The following is a 20,882-nucleotide window of genomic DNA, read 5'->3' on the forward strand; positions in this document are numbered from 1 at the left end:
GCACACACATGTACACACATACACACACACACACTGTGTGGGTGTGGCGACCCTAGCCTCGCCTTTTCTCTCTGTCTTTAACAGAAATGCTCAAGGATAAGAACAAGCCTGTGACAGCTGCCCATGCCAAAGGCCCACGAGGCCGAAAGAAGAGGCATGGAGAGGTGGAGGAGACTGCCGAGCCTGAGCTGGAAGCGTCGAGTTTGGAGACATGCAAGGACCTCCTGAGGGCCACACTGACTCACTGGGGGCCAGTTGTGACCATCCCTGGACCCACTCAGGAGTCTGTGGGCCAGGCTACCCCCAGAAGTACAACACTGGGCTCTACACATGCTGCTGTTTCCTTGGTGGCCAGCTGGGTGCTGAGGTCATTGGCTGAGCACCCCCTCAGCAGGGCAGAGGCCACAAGACTCCTTGACTGGCTCAAGAGCCACATTTTGCCGTACCCAGCGGTGGTGGCTGACCTTCTCAGGGACAGTGCTGTGAAGAGTGGCATCTTCAGGCTGTATAGTCGTCACTGCAGCGCCCAGGGCCTGGCGGAGCCTGCACAGGATGTGGCCTGCAAGTTCAGCTCTGTCATGCTGCAGTTGTTGGTAGCTCAGGGCCAGACAGACAGCCTTTTCCATCCAGTGGTGGAGGCCCTGTGCCTTGACTGTCTGAGCGAAAAGGATGAAGCCAAACGAGGTAATGTGGGCTCTTGGTCAGAAGTAGAGAAATGTGTGGGGTGGGAGAGGGTGGGTTAGAAAGTTCTTTCACTTGGTACTCTGATTTCTAGTTGGGTCCTCACCAAGACTGGGAGTTACAGAGAGTGAATACAAAGGGAGAGCAGGTCTTCCTCATTAGCGACAATCATGTTTATGATGACAGGCACCCCCTCAGCACCTTAGGGACACTCCATCCTACAGAGCAGAGGGTGTTTTGACCATAAGTCACCCAAGCAGAACATTGCAGTGTTGCACAATGACCACATGGATATACCCACGTGAGCACACACCCACACATGCAGTTCATGCTTGACATTCAGCTGGCATCCAGAGGCTTGGATGCCAGAGTGAGTGATGAGTGACCTGCTCCGTGGCGGCTGTGAGATGGAGTGGCAGCTGTGTCCTCCATCTGGGGGAATGGAGAGGATGGCAGGCTGGGCTGTGACCTCACCTGAGAGCAGAAGGAGCAGAGTGAACCTCACCTTTCCTAAACACGCCCTTGGAGATGATAAATGCCGAGTCAGTGATGGTGCTGGGCATGAGGCCTCTGACCTTGATGGGACTAGGAGTAAGTTCTTTTTTAAGGTCGGTACACAATCATCAGAAGAAAGTAAACTGAAAAATGATCAGAAAGGGTAGCACAAGAAGAAATTCATTGTTCATCCACGTGCTCACTTGTGCTTCCCCAGGTTTGGTGTAGTGGATCTGGCAGCTGTCCAAAGCCCTGTGCACTGTGGGTGGGCGGTTTGTTCCCATCTGAGCAAGTGCGCATCCTAATGGCCTTGTCCAACTCTCCCCAGCTCCTGCAGCATTCCTGGTGTCGCTGTACGTTAAGGACATCTGGCTGGGGGCCCAGCAGCCAGACACCTTCCTCCATCATGTCAAAATGGTCTGTGAGGCTGCAAAGGATGGGCCACATGGTGAAGTGGAGGCCATTGTTGTGATGTGCAGGAACATTGACTCCTTGACCCAGACGCTTGACTCCCCCCTGCCGACCAGCGCCCCAGTGGGTTCCAGAAAGCTTAGGGCAAGGTTTCCGGGAGGTGTGAACTGATACATTCAACTGTTTTCCAGCAAGAAAAGTTAAGAGGCCTTAACTGACCAACACGAGGCTCGGGTGTTGACCTTACAGTCAGAGTTGAAGTGACTGGGGCACTGGCAGGCCATGAGGCCCACGGCGGGTTCAGATGGCTGCCATCCCCTGAGTCCCGGAGCCCCAGCAGAGGACGCCCCCTAAGTGTGCTGGGAAGGGTTCATGGTGTGAAAGCTGAAATGTGAAACCTCGGGTCTGTGGATGCCCACAACAGATGTTTCAAGTCGTCTCTGTAAGAAGTCGTAGGAATAGTTTCTGTGACCACGGGGCTGAGCCCCTGTCTGTGTTTGCTGTTTTAGTTAAGTATATTGTACTACACCCCTAAGGTAAATGCCTTCACCTCTACTTTGGGGAGACAGTCTATTTTTCTAAGTTATATTTCAACAAGGATTTTGAGTTTTTTAATGTTTTGATAATAAATAGCTATTTTGTGAGTCGCTTTGTACTTTCATTTTACAAACTTTTTATTTCAGAGACCTGCATTTTATGTCAGAATTTAACTTTCATGGTTCACTGTTAGTAGGTGTTGTCTCTGGTAGAGGTCGGTATGAAATTGCATAGATTTTGCAGAGGAAATACTCTACACTGGTCCCTTGTGTTTGAGCTGCCATTTGTGAGCTGGTGATTTAGTTTGCCGTGTGTGGTGTGTATAGTACTGAGAGTGGCTTGGTTTCGACTTAAATGTTTACACTTCTGTGTGCACCTGTGTGTCGTCCTGTTACACAGACAGGCTCGTGTAAGGACAGGGGCCGTTTACCTTTAATGGCAGGGAACGGACAAAAGCTCGAGGACACTGCCGTTAGATTGCAGTTTATTGACACCGTCCCTCTTATGGTACCTCTGACTGGCATACAGAGGGACAGTGGCTGGAAAGACAGCATCTGGAGCATGTCCCTATAACCGGCCTCTGAAAGGCCACCAGACCTCAGCAGGTTTCCACAGCTCGTCACAAGCTCCAGTCCTCAGCCGTCCCCTAGATTCATGGGTCGCAGTGACTTGGTGGGGTTTGATTGCTCCTGTGAGGTGAGCCCACATGCAGTCTCATGGTACCAGCCTCCTCTGTCTTGACCCTGGATAGGAGCTGGTGAGAGGTCATGGGTCATGCTCCCTCCCTTGCCCTCTCCTGGCAGTCTGTGGCCAGTGCAGAGCAGAGACAGAAGTTGATGCTGCCTTAGGTGGTGACAGCGATGCAGGGCAGAGGCGCACCTGAGCTCAGGAGCTCGCCTGCTCTCCGTCTGTTTAGATTCACCTCCCCCAAGCCTGGTGAGACCACGCCTGGCCCTCGCCCTGTGCAGAGTGGGTCCCACATGGTCTTCCACACCTGGCATGGGGTGACACAGCCAGCCTTCTAGACCCACAGTCCACAGCTGTGATACGAAATGGATTGCCTCTGTCCTGATGTCGAGACTTGCCATGCACGGGATGGAGGGCATCTGGAGATGGTTAAAGCATGCCAGAAGTGGTGCTCGGCAGGCTGGCCGTGTGCAAACGCGGCACTGTTTTACACAAGGGTTTGCTCACTGTGGTTTTGGCATGGCCCCACCCCGGTCAGTACCGAGAAGCTGCCTTAGCGTGAAGGCTGTGGTGGAAAGGGAAAACCATCATTTAAGAATAGAGCCTACCAGCTCCTGGCTGTGCTAGCAGCTACTACTGCCGGTTTTCTGGGCCTTGTGCTATCTCAGTTCAAGCAGGGCCATCGGTACTAGATACCTAGTTGTTCGGGGCTCTCAGAGCCACGGTCCCGTAAAGCGGCATCTAAAATGGGAAGCTACTTGCTAGCTTGGAGAAGTCAGCATTCTGGGACCGTGCTGGAGGCTGGCTGGCTCCACTGAATTCAGGCCCTGCTTCAGACAAGCTCCTTGGGCTCTGTCTTGAAAGGCTGTAGGGAAGAGAGCGTGTGATCCAGCTGAGCTGGCCTGGGAGGGCGCACACTGTTGTATCTTGGGGATCTCTCAGTGTCAGTGGAGGGCACAGGGAGGTCTGCAGACTTCCCCAGCATCCTCACAAAAACCTGTGTCAAGTGTGTTCAGGCAGAAGGAATGACGGAGGCAAAGCAAAGGTTAGTGTTCTTTATCCTGGTTCATGTTTTATTTTCCTACGCATCCCAAAGCAAACGCAAGCAGCAAGCAGATTAACATATTCAACAGAATCAGCTATGTCGGGGCAGCTTCTGCATGGTAGCCGGACTGTGAATGTGTGTGATGATCCCCCCGGGACTGTGAACGTGTGTGATGGTCCTCCCTGGACTGTGAACATGTGTGATGGTCCTCCCTGGACTGTTAACGTGTGTGTTGGTCCTCCCCGGACTGTAAACCTGTGTGATGGTCCTTCCTGTAGACTTGGCTGTGACCTGGTCAGGTTCTTAGAACTACATTGTAAATGGTCCATGTTGATTTGAGTGTATCAGTTTGTCAGTTCCACAGCTGAGAAGTTCTGTCTCCGGGCTCACCACTACACCCCCTTGCTTGTTCCTGAGGTCAGCTGATGCCCTGGGAAGCCCCATTCCAAGCCTGGTTCCAAGGGCGAGGCAGAGGGACTGTGCTGCTGTAACCATTGCTCAGAGCCAGTTCTACTTCCTGGTTCCTCTGTTGTCTGCGGGGAGGCCCTCCTGAGGCAGAAGGGGAGGTTGAGGCTGTGACTCCATGGGCATATCCGGTGGGGCTGGGGGCTGTGTCTGTGGGCAGAGCAAACAGAGGCGAACATCAAAGGGACTGGCTAGGGAATAGTCCATAGCTGGAGACCCCCTGTCCCTCAGGCCTGCCCTGCGCCCCGGGAACCAGGCCTTGAGTCCTTCCTTCAGTGCCGTTCTTCTGTATCATCTCCTCGCACACACGGCCTACACAGACCCGAGTCAGCTCCTTATGGCCACACTGACTGTGTCTTTAACTAGGAAACCTGTCTTCTGGGTTTCCAGGCCACGGAAGTGCTGGGGGGCAGTGAACATGGCTGCCTGGCATAAACCTTGACCACTGCTTCTGTCTGTGTTGGATTTTATTCACAAAATGGGGTGAAACTGCCTCGTAAGTGGCATCGGGGTGAGCCGGGGCCAGGGACTAGCTAAGCTGGAGAACGATTCTCCATGTGGCTACAGTGCTCCAAAATGAAGGCACCGGAGGGGAGCTGCTGAGGGTCCAAAGCCCTTCTCTCCAGGTGCCTCAGGAGCGATGGGAGCCTTTTATTTCCTGTCTGCCCCCCCTCCCCCATCTCTGCGGGGGTGGGGAGGGTCCTCACACAGGGTCTTGGGGGTCTTTTTAGATTTCTAAAAAAAAGAAAATTGTGTTTATGTGGGTGTCAGAGTGAGCGTATGCCACCCAAAGAGGCCAGCAGAGGATGCCAGATCCCTGGAGTTGGATCTCAGGCAGTTGTAAACTGCCCATTGTGAGTGCTGGCCACCCAACTTGGTCCTCGGGAAGAATAGCAAGTGCTCTTAACTGCTAAGCAGTGGGCCACTAGGTGGGCTCACTGCGAACACCACAGGCTGTACTCACAAACTTGGGGAACTGCTACTCTATGTGTAGATTGTTATTGTTGGGCCATGTTTAGCATGAATGGGTGCCGTCCCGTGGGGCGAATGCCCTACACGACTACCATTTCACATCTGCATTTGTCCAAACGCCCGCCTCCCTGCTTACCTCATCTGCGGGGAGCCTGACCAGGACATGTAGAGCAGAATCAGGAAGAGGAGCACCACGAAAGTTGCCAGGCTCACCCAAAAGGTGATGACAATGGAATCTGCAGGAAGGAAGAGAATCGGCTGCGTCAGCCTGACAGCAGAGCCGTCCTCAGTGAGAAGTCAGGAGACCAGGCATTCCAGAGCCAGTGCCTCCAAGGTGGCCTCTTCCAGCTGTTGGCTGGGAAGGTTTCCCGTAACAGCCACAGAAAGAAAGGGAAGTGGGGTGTGTGAGCAGCTTTTCCTCAGTTTAGGGTGATGTCACTTGATGGCAAACTGAATAGAATCTGGGGCTCCCCACAAGCCTTCTCCAGCTGCACTGTTGCTTGGAGAAGAATCCTGACTAGTGACTTTGTGACTTCCTTTTCTCATTGAGTGCAGCTCGGTGTAACAAGGACTCTCAGAGCCTTGGTGACAGGCCCCATTAGGATCAGCTTTGGGGACTCCATTCTCAGAAACCCAGGAAAACTGCACAGGGCCAGTGGGTCCTGTTGGAGGTCAAGGCCCCTACCCCTGTGGAGAAGTGGGCTGAGGCCAGGGACAGGGGGTGTAACTGGCTAGTGACCCTCTCTCGGGCATTGTTGTAGCCAGCACCATGGCCGGATGTGTGGCTCTGGGCAAGTGGAAACCAGGAAACATGCTTAGCCTCCTCCATCCCTGTGCAGAACCTGGCAGGTCGGGAGGGTTTGTCTCTGAGGCTCCTGGTCAGTATCATGTGACAGGTAGCTGGGGAACTGTCACACAATGGTGGGTTTGGGGTGGTTACCTATGGCTATGAGAACAACGTGGTAGCCTCAGGACAAGATGTTCAAGCTGGGAGAATCTATACACCCCTCAATGTGTGACAGAAAGAGACTGTTGAAGGATCGTATGGTGGTTTGGATGAAAAGAGCCCCCATAGGCTCATAGGGAGTGGCACTATTAGGAAGTGTGTTCTTGTTGGAGGAGGTGTGGCCTTGTTGGAGGAAGCGTGTCACTGGGGATGGACTTTGAGGTTTCAAATGCCCAAGCGAGGCCCAGGGACTCTCCCTGCCTGCTGCCTACAGATCCAGATGTAGAACTCTCGGCTCCTTCTCCAGCACCATGTCTGCCTGCATGCCACCATGCTCCCTGCCCTGACAATAATGGCCTAAACCTCTGAACCCGTAAAGAAGTCCCAATTAATGTTTTTACAAGAGTTGCTGTGGTCATGGTGTCTCTTCACAGCAATAGAAAGCCTAAGACAGTCTGTAACCCAAGAAGTACTTACTAAGCACACTGAGCCCTGCAGGGCAACCTTCTGTTAGTGTGAATTGTAATGCTACACAGCTGTGAAAGCTAACACAAAGGGTCCATGTGTCATATTATCACATACAAAAGATATTTATGAATGTTATACAAAAAATGAGCAATCATCCAAAGAAGTGATTGTGGCGTGAGGCGTGTGTAAGTCATGGAGATGGAGTGGGCTCTGTGTAAATGGCATCCCTGCTTTTCAGGCTCTCCTCCCCCCAGAGGGTACCAACGTCCTCAGATGCTCATGTCCACTATGGAAGCCCACATTGTATGTGTGTATAGCCTGCACAAGACTACCACAGCTTGAATCATCTCCAGATGACTCTGTTCAACATGACTGCATACAAACAGCCGCTGTCTTCTGAGGGGATAAGGACAAGAGAAGGGTCTGTCCACTTTTAGTACATACCCAATTTTTAAAAAAATAATTTCAGTATGTGGATATATAGTGCTGGCCATATTTGAAAAGTGTCATCTCGGCTTCCTATGACTCAGACAGGTTAAAAAAAAAAATTTTTTTTTTTTTTTTGTAAAAGTGGACCTTGTGTAGAGAAAAGGGGCCAGCCCCAAACCCAGAACCTAAGAAACATGCCCTGACCCTGAAACCAGTGCCAAAGAAACACACTTTGTCCCTAGAATCAGAGCCAGTGAAAGAAACATGCCCTGGCCCTAAAACTAGAGCCAAAAGGCTAAAAAGGACCAGTGAAAACAACATAGTTTGACCCTGAAATCAGAGCTATCTCTGCCCGACCAACGAAACTAACCAATCCCTGAGCAGAGAATCTCCCTGGAGAAACTCCGCCCCTAAAAAGCCCTACATAAGTCCCTCTGCCTGTTCAGTTGTACACGGTGCTTTCCCACCCCACCCCGACAGAGACAGAGGCAGGCACTCTGCCGGACTCCTCCTTCCCAAATAAATCTCTTTCTCAAGAGTCTTGGGTGAAGATCTTCATTCTGAGACATTCCTTAGGGAGACTGAGCAGAAAAAACTTGCTGAGACTAGGGGGACTGAGCCAGGCTGAGCAGAACAAAGTAACAGCTTTTCGCTGCAGGAGAGTGCTACATTTCTGCAGGGGTTTCCCCTTGAGCAGAGTGAAGTGGAGGAAGCAACATCTTGGGCCAGAGAGAAGAACCAGAGCTCTGCTGGGAAACCCCCTTAAGTGGGGGCCGAGCAAAGCTCAGCTGTAAGGGCTCTCTCTAGGAGAGGAACAGAATTGCAATACCCTGTGGGGTGACCATCTCCCACTGCACCCCAGCTTCAGGTATCACCTGTCTTCCCAACAAGTCAGGATACCCCTCCCTCCAGGGCTGAGCTGTCCCACTGCAGCCCCAGCCTCCAGAGCTGTCCTATGGCAGCTCCAGGTATAGCCTGGCTTCCCTACAAGTTGGGATACCTCTCCCTCCAGAGCTGTAACATTCACACCCTGGACCCTAACAGTTAACGTCAAAAATGGGGCTTAGGACAGGGGTGACTCAGCTGGTAAACAGCCTATGGCACAAGCAGGAAGACCTGAGGCCAGATCCCAGGCATGCATGGAAAAACCAGGTGCTCATCTGTAACCCAATCCTGGGGATTAGGGGGTAAAGACAAGTTTATCCCCAGAGATCACTGGCCAGCCAGCCAGGCCAACTGATGAGCTGATGACTTCAAGGGTTAATGAGTGACCCTATCTCAACAGATTAGGTGCCAAGCAATTGAGGAAAGACACCCAACATTGAACTCTGGTTACACAGGTATATGTGCACTTGCACACTGTACTACACTGCACACACGCATGCGCGCACGCGCAAACACATACACACACACACACACACACACACACACACAGCAGAAAAGATGCTATGCTTGTAGAAGGAACACAAGCCCCTGCCTTGTAATCTATCAGCCCTTTACAGCTTTACATTTACATTTACCCTCCAGGGAGGCAAGGACAGCAAAGGCCCAAGCTGGCTCTTGCATCCTCTCCCTTTTCTGCCCCTAAGCTAAGAAACATTCAACAGTTTAAGGGGACCTCTGGGCTCCCGGGAAGTGGGAGATGAGGTCATAGCGGATGTCCTAAGCAGAAACATGTCAAGTCCAAAGGAAACTCCAATTCCCCAAACCCCAAAACGCAAGTCCAAATATTAAGAAATGGGCTCAAGCCGGGCAGTGGTGGTGGCACACGCCTTTAATCCCAGCACTCGGGAGGCAGAGGCAGGCGGATCTCTGTGAGTTCGAGGCCAGCCTGGTCTATAGAGCGAGATCCAGGAAAGGCGCAAAGCTACACAGAGAAACCCTGTTTCAAAAAAAACAACAAAAAAAAAGAAAAGAAAAAGAAAAAAGAAATGGGCTCAACCTGACCATAGGAGGATTTCTGGCAGTTAGATATAAGCCAGCATTCCTCTGGAACTGGTGAAACTAGTTCCCATCTGCCAAAAGGAATCATTTCCCTTTCCTCTGGCAGGAGGGACAAATGGCTGCCTGTGGTGCCTATCAGCATATGAGTGCTGTGCTGGCCCCCAGGTCCCTCAGCATCACAAGTACCTGTTGCACATTTCAAAGTCCATGCCAGGACCCTAGCCCTCCTCACCTCCTCCCCTACCCTAAACTCCCTCCAGCACATGGGCTTCTTTCCCCCAGCTACTCATTCTCCTTATGGCCCAGCTATTCCTGCTTGTTCTCTCTCTGCTCCTGCCTCTCACTGTGTTTTCTCTGTTCTCTATTCCCTGCTGTTCTCCCCTCTTGAAGATAACCCTGGCTACATCCAGTCTGCTGGCCATTCATCTACTTATTTCTCCCTCTGCTATGGACTCTTCCAGATGCCTCTGGCTGTTCTCTCTCTCTCTCTCTCTCTCTCTCTCTCTCTCTCTCTCTCTCTCATATCTACATGAAAAACCTTCTCCTTATTGACATTATGGTTAGTTTATACAGAATCCTTTCAAAAGACCCCTGTGTCTTTCTCTTCATGCCTTGTTACATGCCCATACTCCCAGAGAGTTACAATTTGCTTCATAATCTTCCAGGTATGAGCATATGCTTTCTGAAACTTTCATTTGGGATTTTCTTCTGGATGGGTATTTCTGATTTCTGTGGACATCAATGCTCTCTTTTCCTCTTCATAGAAATGATGAAAAATTTGAGGTCCGTAGGTCCTTGTAAGTTCACAGGAAGCAGCTTCAAGCACTTAGTAGACACGAGCCTCATTCCTCTCAACCATCTGCCAGAGCCCTGGTCATTATCCCTGATACCAAGCAGGAAATGAGACGACCCCTTGCCTGGAATTCATTGCCTACGGACAAGTGAAATTTAAATTTTGTCAGACCGAAATGAGGATGAGCAGCCACTAGTCAATTCCCATGCTAAATTCCCTCTCGTTGTGTTCCTTTGAAATAGAAAGCCAAGAAAAATAGTACTTTCTTCCCCTTCTGTTGAAAGTTCATCTTGAGTGCTCACAGAGAACATTTTGTTCTAAAGGCAAGAACCGTCATCCCCCAGCATCTGAAAGATTCTCACACTTGCGGGCTTGTTTTGGCAAAGAACCCCTGGCTGGGCTGGGAATGAAACCAGTTCATATATGGAGAGCCCCCAGCTTCCTCTCCCTGCCTGCCTGCCCATTCTTTTCTCTTCCATCCCTCTTCCCCCCCCCCCCCGTCCCGCCCTCCCTCCCTCAGTTCCCTCCTCTCTTCCGCCCTCCTTCCTCTCTTCCCTTTCCCGGTTCACACTATGGACTGTGAAGAATCGAACACCAACAGAGGATTCATCGGATTCTGAACCATGTGCAGCATTGCATGCTGTAGTCCCGGCTACTTGGGAACTGAGGCAGGGGGACTGCTAGAGTTCAGATGTTCAGGACCAGCCTGGCTCACATAGCATGACCCCACTTCTAAGGCAAATTGCAGCAAGCACGGATGGACTTCACCTTACATTATAGGACCCCCCTGACTAACCTGAGTGTGTCAGTCAGCTGCACAACACTGTGAAAAGATCCCTGAAGCGCACACACCACTTAAAAAGGGCACGGTCTATTTGGTCATGGTTTTAGAGGCTTGAATCTGTGGTCGCTCAGTGTGTCACTTTGGTGCTTTGGTGAGGCTGGGGGCCATGGTGCAGAGCATGTGATGAATAAGACTGCTAATATCACGGCAACTGGGGAGCAAAAGGAGAGAGTCCAGGACCCCAGTGTTCTCATCAAGGACATACCGCCAATGACCTCACCTCCTCCCGCTAGGCCCCACCGCTTAGAGGGTCCGTTACTTCTCAACAGCTCCTCAGGCCTTAACTGGGCCTTTAGTGTATGATTGTAGGAGTTAATTAAACCACCCCAGGGAAGGTGCTTCAGTGTATGAGCAAGAGCGAGTAGACGTCGGTGTTTGTCTGACGTCACCACATTCCAGGGTTCTGGTAGGAATCGGCTTCAGTTCTTGCTGCTGTTGTTCCTTATTTGTTTCTCTTTGTTGGGGAATAACAAAATGGTAAAAGCCCAGGCAGATTGCTTTCAATTTCACATTTTGACCTTTTCATTTCCTATTTATGATCTTGGTCAATCTGACATTTTCTTACATCTCTAAATCTTGTTTGTCTCCAATAGTGCCTATTATATAAGTATTCAGATGACTGAATAAAATAAATGTCCCTGGTATAGTTTCTCGTTCAGTGCCTACGATTTCTAAGGAGAACTAAGATCCTTGTTTTTGTCAAGGGTTTTATGGCCAATGATGCAGTGTCAACATTGTCCTTTGACCTCACTAATGTGGGGTCTGAATAAAGGTAGCTATGGCACAGAGTGCTAGTTAGTTATCAATCCTAGGGTCTGTTCTCTACCCCTGTTTCGTCTGGGTTCATGGCTACCTGGGATAAAAACTACATTTCCCAGCTTCCTTTTCAGCCAGGTTCTAGCTAGTGGAGTATAAGAAGAACTGGCCCTGGAGTCTTCCTCCAGCCACAGCTAGACTTCCTGAACCTTGCATCCTTCCTTATTCCCTTTCTCCACTTTTCTGCCCAGCTGTGGATGGGGAAGTCATCAGCAAAGCCTGGAGCATGGAGTTGAGTGACGTGTCTCAGGAAAGCTAGAGGAGTGAGTCCCACGTCGTCTAGTGCCTAAGGATTTCATGGGGCCACCTCACCACCCTACTCTGGCTGGGCCCTCTGTAGGAGAGCCATCAACTTGTGTTGCCTCTATTCTCCTGTGCGTTGCCATCAGTAGTCCTTACTGTGGCTTTCTCATGGAACACACCAGAACAACAAGGACAAATCCAAATGAAAGCTACCACAGAGAGATTTTCCCGAAGTTTATTAATCAAATACTCACAGCCCTCCTCTAACTAGTTCCCAGAAACAAATCACTGTAGCCGAAGTTATCCTGTTCCTGCCTGGCTCCTGCTGCCCTCAGACCCAAGCAAACACACAGAGACTTATATTATTTATAAACTGTATGACCTATGGGCTCAGGCTTCTTGCTAGCTGTTCTTATATCTTAACCCATTTCTGTTAATCTATAAGTTGCCACATGGCTCGTGGCTTACTGGTATCTTAACATGTTGCTTCTCATCACGGTGGCTGGCAGTGTCTCCCTGCCTCAGCCTTCCACTTCCCAGAACTCTCCTCTCTGTCCAGCCTATACTTCCTGCCTGGCTACTGGCCAATCAGCATTTTATTTATCAATCAATCATAGCAACAAATCACTCTGAAAACTTACACATCATTTCTCTCCAAAGATGTTTCAGAGAATGGGCTGTGGTTGTCTAAATAAGTTTCAAACCAAAGGGTTCCAGTAACAGAATCATTCAAGTGTCATGCCTCGCAAGGACATTTGATGAAAGTTTATTCCAAAGCAAACATTGTGACATCTTTCTTTAAATGTCACTTTCAGGATTTATGTTACGTGCGTGGGACATTGAAATTTGCTGAGGACCATTTGCTGAGGACATTGAACTCATGGGGAAAGTCTGAAATTGATGTTCCTCCTGGGAGAAAAGAGTCATATGCAGCCCTTTGTTTTATGTGTCCATTGAGATCCCTGTTGTTTTCGGAAGAGTTTGATTAATGGTGTGTTTCTGCTCTCCTTCCCTGAGCTCTTGGAGAAGCAGGTGAATAGACAGCATTATTGAAACTGCTAGAGGTAGGGCAGCAACAGAAGTCAATTTGTACTGTGACAAATTCTTTCTAACTCATGATTAAAGGGAAGGAGATATGTGGACCATGGAGGTAGATAATAGCGCACTAAAGCCAGTTATTTCTTAGGGAGGGCCACCCCAACCATCTCCCTGCCCTCTGAATAGGAACACTAACCAGTCACTGGAGACGCATCTCATCAGAATAATTCCTTTGTCTCTGTAAGATCAGAACGTAGGATTGGTTCTCTTCTTAGCTTGGCATCCAAGAGGGGGACAGATACAAAATCATACCCTCCAACTCTGATGGGTTCTTCCAAAGCCTCTCTGCATATTCTACTGTGTTGACACATCTCCATGAAACAGTCATGAGCCGCATTGAGAACTACAAGGCTCACGTCCTTGTAAAGTGCTTACAACAGGATCAGGCCAGATTTTGACCTGTCACTGGCATATATGGCAGCCTACAGCCTTCAACTCAGTACTGACTTCTTTCTCCTGAGGGGACAGAGTGAATGGGGTAAAACTGTTATCTGTTATCCTTTGTAATGTAGTTAGAACTGACCTCCTAAGAAACTAGGGACCTTCAAATGCAAATTAACATTGTGTGTAGGTGTGGCGTGTGTGAAGACGTGCATATGTCATGGCACACCTGTGGAGGTCAGATAGGATGGTTGGTCTTGCCTTCTATCTTATTTGATACAAGGTCTCGTTGCTCCTGTGTACAGCAGGCTACCTAACTCATGAGTATCCATGAATTTTTTCTCCTTTCTCTGCCTCCCATCCTGCTGTATGAGTTCTGGGATTACAGATCTGGGCTTCCATACCCAGTTTGTATGTGGGTTCAGGGACCCAACCTTTGGTCCTCATGCGTTTGCTATAAACACTGAGCCATCTCCTCAACTTGCACATTAATATATTCTCTTCAACATTTATTGATTGTGTGTGCACAGCACGGCGTGTGTGTGTGTGTGTGTGTGTGTGTGTGTGTGTGTGTGTGTGTGTGTTAATATGCCTTCTCCCTCTCTCTCCCCTCTTCCCTCATCTCTTCTTTCCCCCATCCTTCCCTGTGTGTGTGTGTGTGTGTGTGTGTGTGTGTGTGTGTGTGTGTGTCGAGGTCAGAGGGAAACCTGTGGGAGTCAGTTCTCTCCTCCTACCACATGGGTCCCAGGAACTGAACTTAAGGCAAGGCTGAGCTCGCAGACTGTAAGATGACCAAGAAGCCTCCCACCCAAACCAGTGCGGCGGCTTTACTGAGCAGGTGGCGACCGAGCGCGACATCTTCCACATTCAGAAAGTTCCACCGTCTGAGGGTCTCTCAGCTGTGCATCTGAGCAGCGTTCTGTTTTACAAAGTCATCTGAAGGCAAACCTACTTTTTGTCCAGATCAACACGTGTCCTCGGGTTCTGAACTTGTGACAATATTTACAAGTGGGTGTGTTTTTCAGCCCCGCCACTCTCCCTCTGATCACAACTTCCTTATTGTGAGTCATGTGTGCAAAACCCTGTCCCTGAAAGGCACGATTCTCTGCCTCGCACTAGACAGCACACAGCAAACCTCCTGCCCCCCCAGAGGGCTTCCTATAGTGTTGGGAACCAGGGAGTCCTCAGGAACATGGATGGGCACCTGCATTTGAATACTGCAAGCTGGAAATGAAGCGGGAACTCCACCCGACAGGCTGTTCTAGAAGACTGTCCTCAGGGGCACTGCCTGCCTTGTGCTTACTGTCTTAAACACTAGCATTTATTTGTTTTGAGCTGAACTATAAGCAGCGTTCTCCCTTCCATATGGAAATCATTCCATCCCTTTGAAGAATTCCATTTATAGTGTGGGAAGTATCTACAGAACCCAAGACCTCTTATGGAGCAGGCAGAGGCAGGTCCCCCGCCAAGAGCACGGTTCCAGGGCTGTGCCTGTGTGCTCATCACCTTGGCTGACTTTTGACCTTGACTGAATATAGCTGGACGGATCAGGGAAGAACGTCCACAAAGTGCCAAGTTGCTCAAGAGATGAATGAAAGCAGATGAGAAACGGATGTTAACTCATGCTTGTCCTCTGAGACTAGGAACGCTGAACAGCTGTTGGCAATTTAGCAGAGATTATGACATCCGTCTTAGAGGTGGCGGGAATACATCTCCCAGCTCTAAATATGGACAGTGAGAAAAAGTGAACTCTGCAGTTTGATGAAACTCACCCAGCTTACTGGAGCCCCAAACAAATGCAACTTCATCAAGAAATAGACCTTCAAGAGAGAAGTGGGGGGGGGGGGCGTGTAGCAGAGAGGTGGAGGGGCTTGACTCAATCCCCAGCATCGCAGGGTGAGAGGAAAAAAGGGCACGGAAGTCGGAGGGGCAACTATTTGGGGAAAGAAGGGCCAGGGGGAAGGAATCAGGCATAAGGAAGGGTAACAGGGGGCTGAATATGATCAAAGTCCGCAGCTGGTCATGGTAATGCACACCTGTAGTCCCAGCACTTGAGTGGCTGAGGCAGGAGGATTTCTGTGAGTTTGAGCAAAGTCTGTGCTATATAAGGAGTACCAACAGAGCCAAAGCTAAATAATAAGACGCCATCTCAAAGAAACAAAAATAAAAAAATTACACTACTTGTATGAAACCTTTACAACAAAACCCATTATTTTGTACAATTAATATACACTAAGAAAATGAATGGGGAAATAAAGCGTAAAAGTAAGTATGTGTGTGCGTGCATGTGCATTTGTCTTAAAGGAACATTCTGCTGGGTTAGCGACATAGAGGGTTAAAGGCGCTTGCTGCCAAGCTTGACAACGGGGTTTCCATGCTAGGGACCCATGTGGTGGAGAGAGACAACTTCCCCAAGTTGTCCTCTGACCTTCCCAGATGCACTGTGGCACCCCCACCCCCTAAATGAATGCATGTGCATTTTTAAAAGGAACATTCTGCTTAGTTTATAGCAAGTTGATTCATAAACTTACTACTGAAAGTTATAGGTACAGTCTGAGTCCCAGGCCTGCTTCATTTCCATCTGTGTGTGCAGTATTATTGCTGCCAGGTGAGTCTTTTGGAGTTAGAAAGTAAAGACAAGACCAGGAACACCTCATCTGGGACCCAGCCTCTGCCTGGCCGCCTTCCCAGGTTCCGACTTACGCTTGTTGGCTCTCAGCTTCTTTTCATCCACAGGAATGAGGTCTAAGTAATCCAGGTAGTATTCATAGCTGGTGTACGGGATGGAGGCGTTGGTCCTGTTGGCCATGACTGTGGCTGTGGAGGCCAGTGTCTGCCAGAGCCTCACATCCGGAGCTGGGCTGTGGGCCCCAGGGACGACATTGCTTAACTCATTTCTGTCAGAGTCACCCAGCTCATCTGCGGGTCTCCAGACAAGGGGCCTGCTTATCATAGCTTCGCTGGAAGGTCAGGGGGCTGTTCCCATGAACAGCCTCTGAATCCTGCCTCTCCTGGAAAAAACTACAAAGCAGGAAAAGCCGGCTGCTGGAGTCACGGCTTCCCACTCAGCTCTAGCTTGCCTCTCCGTGGAAGGCCTGGGAAGTGGGCAAGAAATCAGATGCCAGAAGCAGGAAATGACCAGCGGAGCCAGACAGAGCCGTCGTGTTTGCCTCTGATACATGAAAAGTTAACAAAACTGCAGGAAAGGCTGGCAGTGCCCTTGACACACACCGAGGCAGTTCTCGGTGTTATTAAGCAACCAGCAGACCTCTGACTTGGATTCTGAAGGCAGGCCCTGTACTTGCAACCTCTGTCCTGTGCACACCCAGTTAACTAAAACGGAAAATCCCACTACCCAGCTGAATGCACCCCCAGCTTTCGCTCAAGCCTCCAGGAGCCAGCTGGGTGTATCTGGGTCAGCGTCCCACAGGACTGAGCTCTTGGGAAATAAGGCACAAGGGTCTACACAGCTCTTAGCTGACACAGTGTAAGGAGGAATCCAGGCTTCTGTGGGGCCCGCCCTAAGTTAAGCACTCACTCGTGCACAAGGTCTCTGGACACCACCCTGAAAGACTGGGAGGAATCCTGGAATGAGCAGCTGATGCGTGAGGCACCTTGGGATTTTGCCTTTGGGAGTATGCACCGATCCTGGGTCTTTCATCTGTCCTACTTGTTTCTAAGTCTCCAGTGCTGGGTGTCAAGAGGTACAGCCTGAGCCCTGCCAGTTCTGACCCTGCTATGCCAAGGCAGGCATTCTGCTGGGAGCTCTTAGAGGTCTAGAAGCGGGGGAGGTTGTGCTTGGATTTCCAAAGCAAAGAGGCGATGATTCCCTGGAAGAACAGGGGAACTCATGTTTCCTCTTCTGCTTTACCTCTCAGCAGGAGTGAAGGGGTTTCATACCAAGCAAGTTCCCGTCGTCTGTGTTATAACTGAGCTCAGTCTGACAGTAACTGTCCAAGGTTGGCAGACCCCTCAGGTTATGGGCCCAGAGTCACCTGCCTCTCCCCACTTCAGCTGTAATCCTGAACCCCAGGTTGTCACCTCAGTTCTGACCCACTGGCTGGACACTGAAGGGTTTAACAAGCCCCTCCCCTGGTTCCCAGGACTCCGGCTCATCATAAAAGGATACGACTCAGGTCTAGTCAGCCAGAAGCTATCACTGTCAAACCAGGCCTGGTGTGCACACTGCAGAGTGTGACAATCACTGAAAGTGGTTTTTGTGAGGCAAAGATGGAGGACACAGAAGCCCCAAGTCTGCTGTGGGATGGCCTTCTGTATGCTGTGAATAGGTATTACTCCCACTGGTTAATAAAAAGCTGACAACAGGCTGGTAGCTGGGCAGGAAGTTAGGTGGGAAAGCCAAACTGAGAATGATGGGAAGAAGGAGGGAGGAGTCAGGAGAGACACCAGCCAGCCAGTCACCCAAGGAACAAGATGCCAGACAGAACTAGTAAGCCATGGACCATGTGGCAATAAATAGGTAAGTAGAAATGGGTTAGTTTAAATGTAAGAGCTAGTTAGTAATAAGCCTGAGTCATCAGCCAAACAATTATAATTAATATAAGCCTCTGAGTGATTATTTGGAAACAGCTGCAGGATAGGGCAGGACAGAGAAAAGCCTTCTGTTTACACAAGTCTCAATTCTGTTACCTGAGGATGGGGACAGGGACATTTATGGTGTAAAGAAGAGGGCTGGTCTGAGAATGGGGAAAAGGTGATGAGAGGTAAGGAGTGATGGAGTGATGGGGTGATGGAGTGATGGGGTGAAGGGGTGATGGAGTGATGGGGTGATGGAGTGGAGTGATGGAGTGATGAGTGAAGGAGTGATGAAGTGAAGGAGTGATGGAGTGATGGAGTGATAAAGTGAAGGAGTGATGGAGTGAAGGAGTGATGGGGTGATGGAGTGATAGAGTGATAAAGTGAAGGAGTGATGGAGTGATGGGGTGATGGGGTGATGGAGTGATAAAGTGAAGGAGTGATGGAGTGATAAAGTGAAGGAGTGATGGAGTGATAGAGTGATAAAGTGAAGGAGTGAAGGAGTGATGGGGTGATGGAATGATGGGGTGATGGAGTAATGGGGTGATGGAGTGATGGGGTGATGGAGTGAAGGAGTGATGGAGTGATGGGGTGATGGAATGATGGGGTGATGGGGTGATGGGGTGAAGGAGTGATGGAGTGATGGGGTGATGGAATGATGGGGTGATGGAGTGATGGGGTGATGGAGTGAAGGAGTGATGGAGTGAAGGAGTGATGGAGTGAAGGAGTGATGGAGTGATGGAGTGATGGAGTGATGGGGTGATGGGGTGATGGAGTGATGGGGTGATGGAGTGAAGGGGTGATGGAGTGATGGAGTGATGGAGTGATGGAGTGATGGGGTGATGGAGTGATGGGGTGATGGGGTGATGGAGTGAAGGGGTGATGGAGTGATGGAGTGATGGGGTGATGGGGTGATGGGGTGATGGGGTGGTGGAGTGATGGAGTGATGGAGTGATGGGATGATGGGGTGATGGAGTGATGGGGTGATGGAAGGTAAGGAGTGATGGAGTGATGGAGTGAAGGAGTGAAGGAGTGATGGGGTGATGGGGTGATGGAGTGATGGGGTGATAGAGTGAAGGGGTGATGGAGTGATGGAGTGAAGGGGTGATGGAGTGATGGAGTGATGGGGTGATGGGTGATGGGGTGATGGAGTAATGGAGTGATGGAGTGATGGGATGATGGGGTGATGGAGTGATGGGGTGATGGAGTGATGGAGTAATGGAGTGATGGAGTGATGGAGTGATAGGGTGATGGAGTGATGGAGTGATGGAGTGATGGAGTGATGGAGTGATGGAGTGATGGGGTGATGGGGTGATGGGGTGATGGAGTGAAGGGGTGATGGAGTGATGGAGTGATGGAGTGATGGGGTGATGGGGTGATGGGGTGATGGGGTGGTGGAGTGATGGAGTGATGGAGTGATGGAGTGATAGGGTGATGGAGTGATGGAGTGATGGAGTAATGGAGTGATGGAGTGATGGGGTGATGGGGTGATGGGGTGATGGAGTGATGGGGTGATGGGGTGATGGGGTGATGGAGTGATGGAGTGATGGAGTGATGGGATGATGGGGTGATGGAGTGATGGGGTGATGGAGTGATGGAGTGATGGAGTGATGGAGTGATAGGGTGATGGAGTGATGGAGTGATGGAGTGATGGAGTGATGGAGTGATGGGGTGATGGGGTGATGGGGTGATGGGGTGATGGAGTGATGGGGTGATGGGGTGATGGGGTGATGGGGTGGTGGAGTGATGGAGTGATGGAGTGATGGGATGATGGGGTGATGGAGTGATGGGGTGATGGAAGGTAAGGAGTGATGGAGTGATGGAGTGAAGGAGTGAAGGAGTGATGGGGTGATGGGGTGATGGAGTGATGGGGTGATAGAGTGAAGGGGTGATGGAGTGATGGAGTGAAGGGGTGATGGAGTGATGGAGTGATGGGGTGATGGGTGATGGGGTGATGGAGTAATGGAGTGATGGAGTGATGGGATGATGGGGTGATGGAGTGATGGGGTGATGGAAGGTAAGGAGTGATGGAGTGATGGAGTGATGGAGTGATAGGGTGATGGAGTGATGGAGTGATGGAGTGATGGAGTGATGGAGTGATGGAGTGATGGGGTGATGGGGTGATGGGGTGATGGAGTGAAGGGGTGATGGAGTGATGGAGTGATGGAGTGATGGGGTGATGGGGTGATGGGGTGATGGGGTGGTGGAGTGATGGAGTGATGGAGTGATGGAGTGATAGGGTGGATGGAGTGATGGAGTGATGGAGTAATGGAGTGATGGAGTGATGGGGTGATGGGGTGATGGGGTGATGGAGTGATGGGGTGATGGGGTGATGGGGTGATGGAGTGATGGAGTGATGGAGTGATGGGATGATGGGGTGATGGAGTGATGGGGTGATGGAGTGATGGAGTGATGGAGTGATGGAGTGATAGGGTGATGGAGTGATGGAGTGATGGAGTGATGGAGTGATGGAGTGATGGGGTGATGGGGTGATGGGGTGATGGGGTGATGGAGTGATGGGGTGATGGGGTGATGGGGTGATGGGGTGATGGAGTGATGGAGTGATGGAGTGATGGGGTGATGGGGTGATGGGGTGATGGAGTGATGGAGTGATGGGGTGATGGAGTGATGGAGTGATGGGGTGATGGAGTGATGGAGTGATGGAGTAATGGAGTGATGGAGTGATGGGTGATGGGGTGATGGGGTGATGGAGTGATGGGGTGATGGGGTGATGGGGTGATGGGGTGATGGGGTGATGGAGTGATGGAGTGATGGAGTGATGGGGTGATGGGGTGATGGGGTGATGGGGTGATGGAGTGAAGGGGTGATGGAGTGATGGGGTGATGGAGTGAAGGGGTGATGGAGTGATGGGGTGATGGGGTGATGGGGTGATGGAGTGATGGAGTGAAGGAGTGATGGGTGGCCTGTGCATGTGTGGTCCAGTTCAGGATTCTTCAGAGGTCACATGTTCAGAACACAGTGACATTAGTAAGCTCTAAGGGTGAACTGTTCAGCTCTCTGACGTCAAAACATCCCCCTCTGTGCAGGAACAAGTCAAGGGGCAGTGTGCCAGCTCACTGAAGACAGACGA

At 50.5% G+C, this 20,882-nt stretch overlaps 2 protein-coding genes across 2 annotated transcripts in view; one reads left to right on the forward strand and one right to left on the reverse strand.

The window, feature by feature from the left end:
- Urb1 (URB1 ribosome biogenesis homolog) overlaps positions 1-2,231 on the forward strand; it is a 62,493-nt gene extending 60,262 nt beyond the window's left edge. Inside the window, exons 38-39 of the mRNA XM_059276853.1 lie at positions 85-684; positions 1,505-2,231. Coding sequence (XP_059132836.1) covers positions 85-684; positions 1,505-1,758 — 854 coding nt within the window. The 3' untranslated portion in view covers positions 1,759-2,231. The remainder of the gene's footprint in view (positions 1-84; positions 685-1,504) is intronic.
- Positions 2,232-3,857: 1,626 nt separating this feature from the next.
- On the reverse strand, positions 3,858-16,406 carry Mrap (melanocortin 2 receptor accessory protein). Its single transcript, XM_059277210.1, has 3 exons — positions 15,959-16,406; positions 5,430-5,529; positions 3,858-4,471 (listed from the first exon to the last, which is right to left on the reverse strand). Exons 1-3 carry the CDS (start codon positions 16,206-16,208, stop codon positions 4,249-4,251), a joined length of 573 nt encoding a protein of 190 aa, XP_059133193.1. The 5' UTR covers positions 16,209-16,406; the 3' UTR covers positions 3,858-4,248.
- Between the last annotated feature and the right edge of the window lie 4,476 nt (positions 16,407-20,882).

The sequence above is a fragment of the Peromyscus eremicus genome, chromosome 12 (genome assembly GCF_949786415.1).
Source record: "Peromyscus eremicus chromosome 12, PerEre_H2_v1, whole genome shotgun sequence".
Taxonomy (NCBI): Eukaryota; Metazoa; Chordata; class Mammalia; order Rodentia; family Cricetidae; genus Peromyscus; species Peromyscus eremicus.

Excerpts from the sequence above, each read along its gene's own strand:
- Mrap (XM_059277210.1), bottom strand. The coding sequence starts at position 16,208 with ATGATAAGCAGGCCCCTTGTCTGGAGACCCGCAGATGAGCTGGGTGAC. Across the intron at positions 5,530-15,958 it reads GAAGCTGAGAGCCAACAAGC|ATTCCATTGTCATCACCTTT; the intron begins GTAAGTCGGAAC and ends TCCTTCCTGCAG. Across the intron at positions 4,472-5,429 it reads TCAGGCTCCCCGCAGATGAG|ACACAGCCCCCAGCCCCACC; the intron begins GTAAGCAGGGAG and ends CTCTGCCCACAG.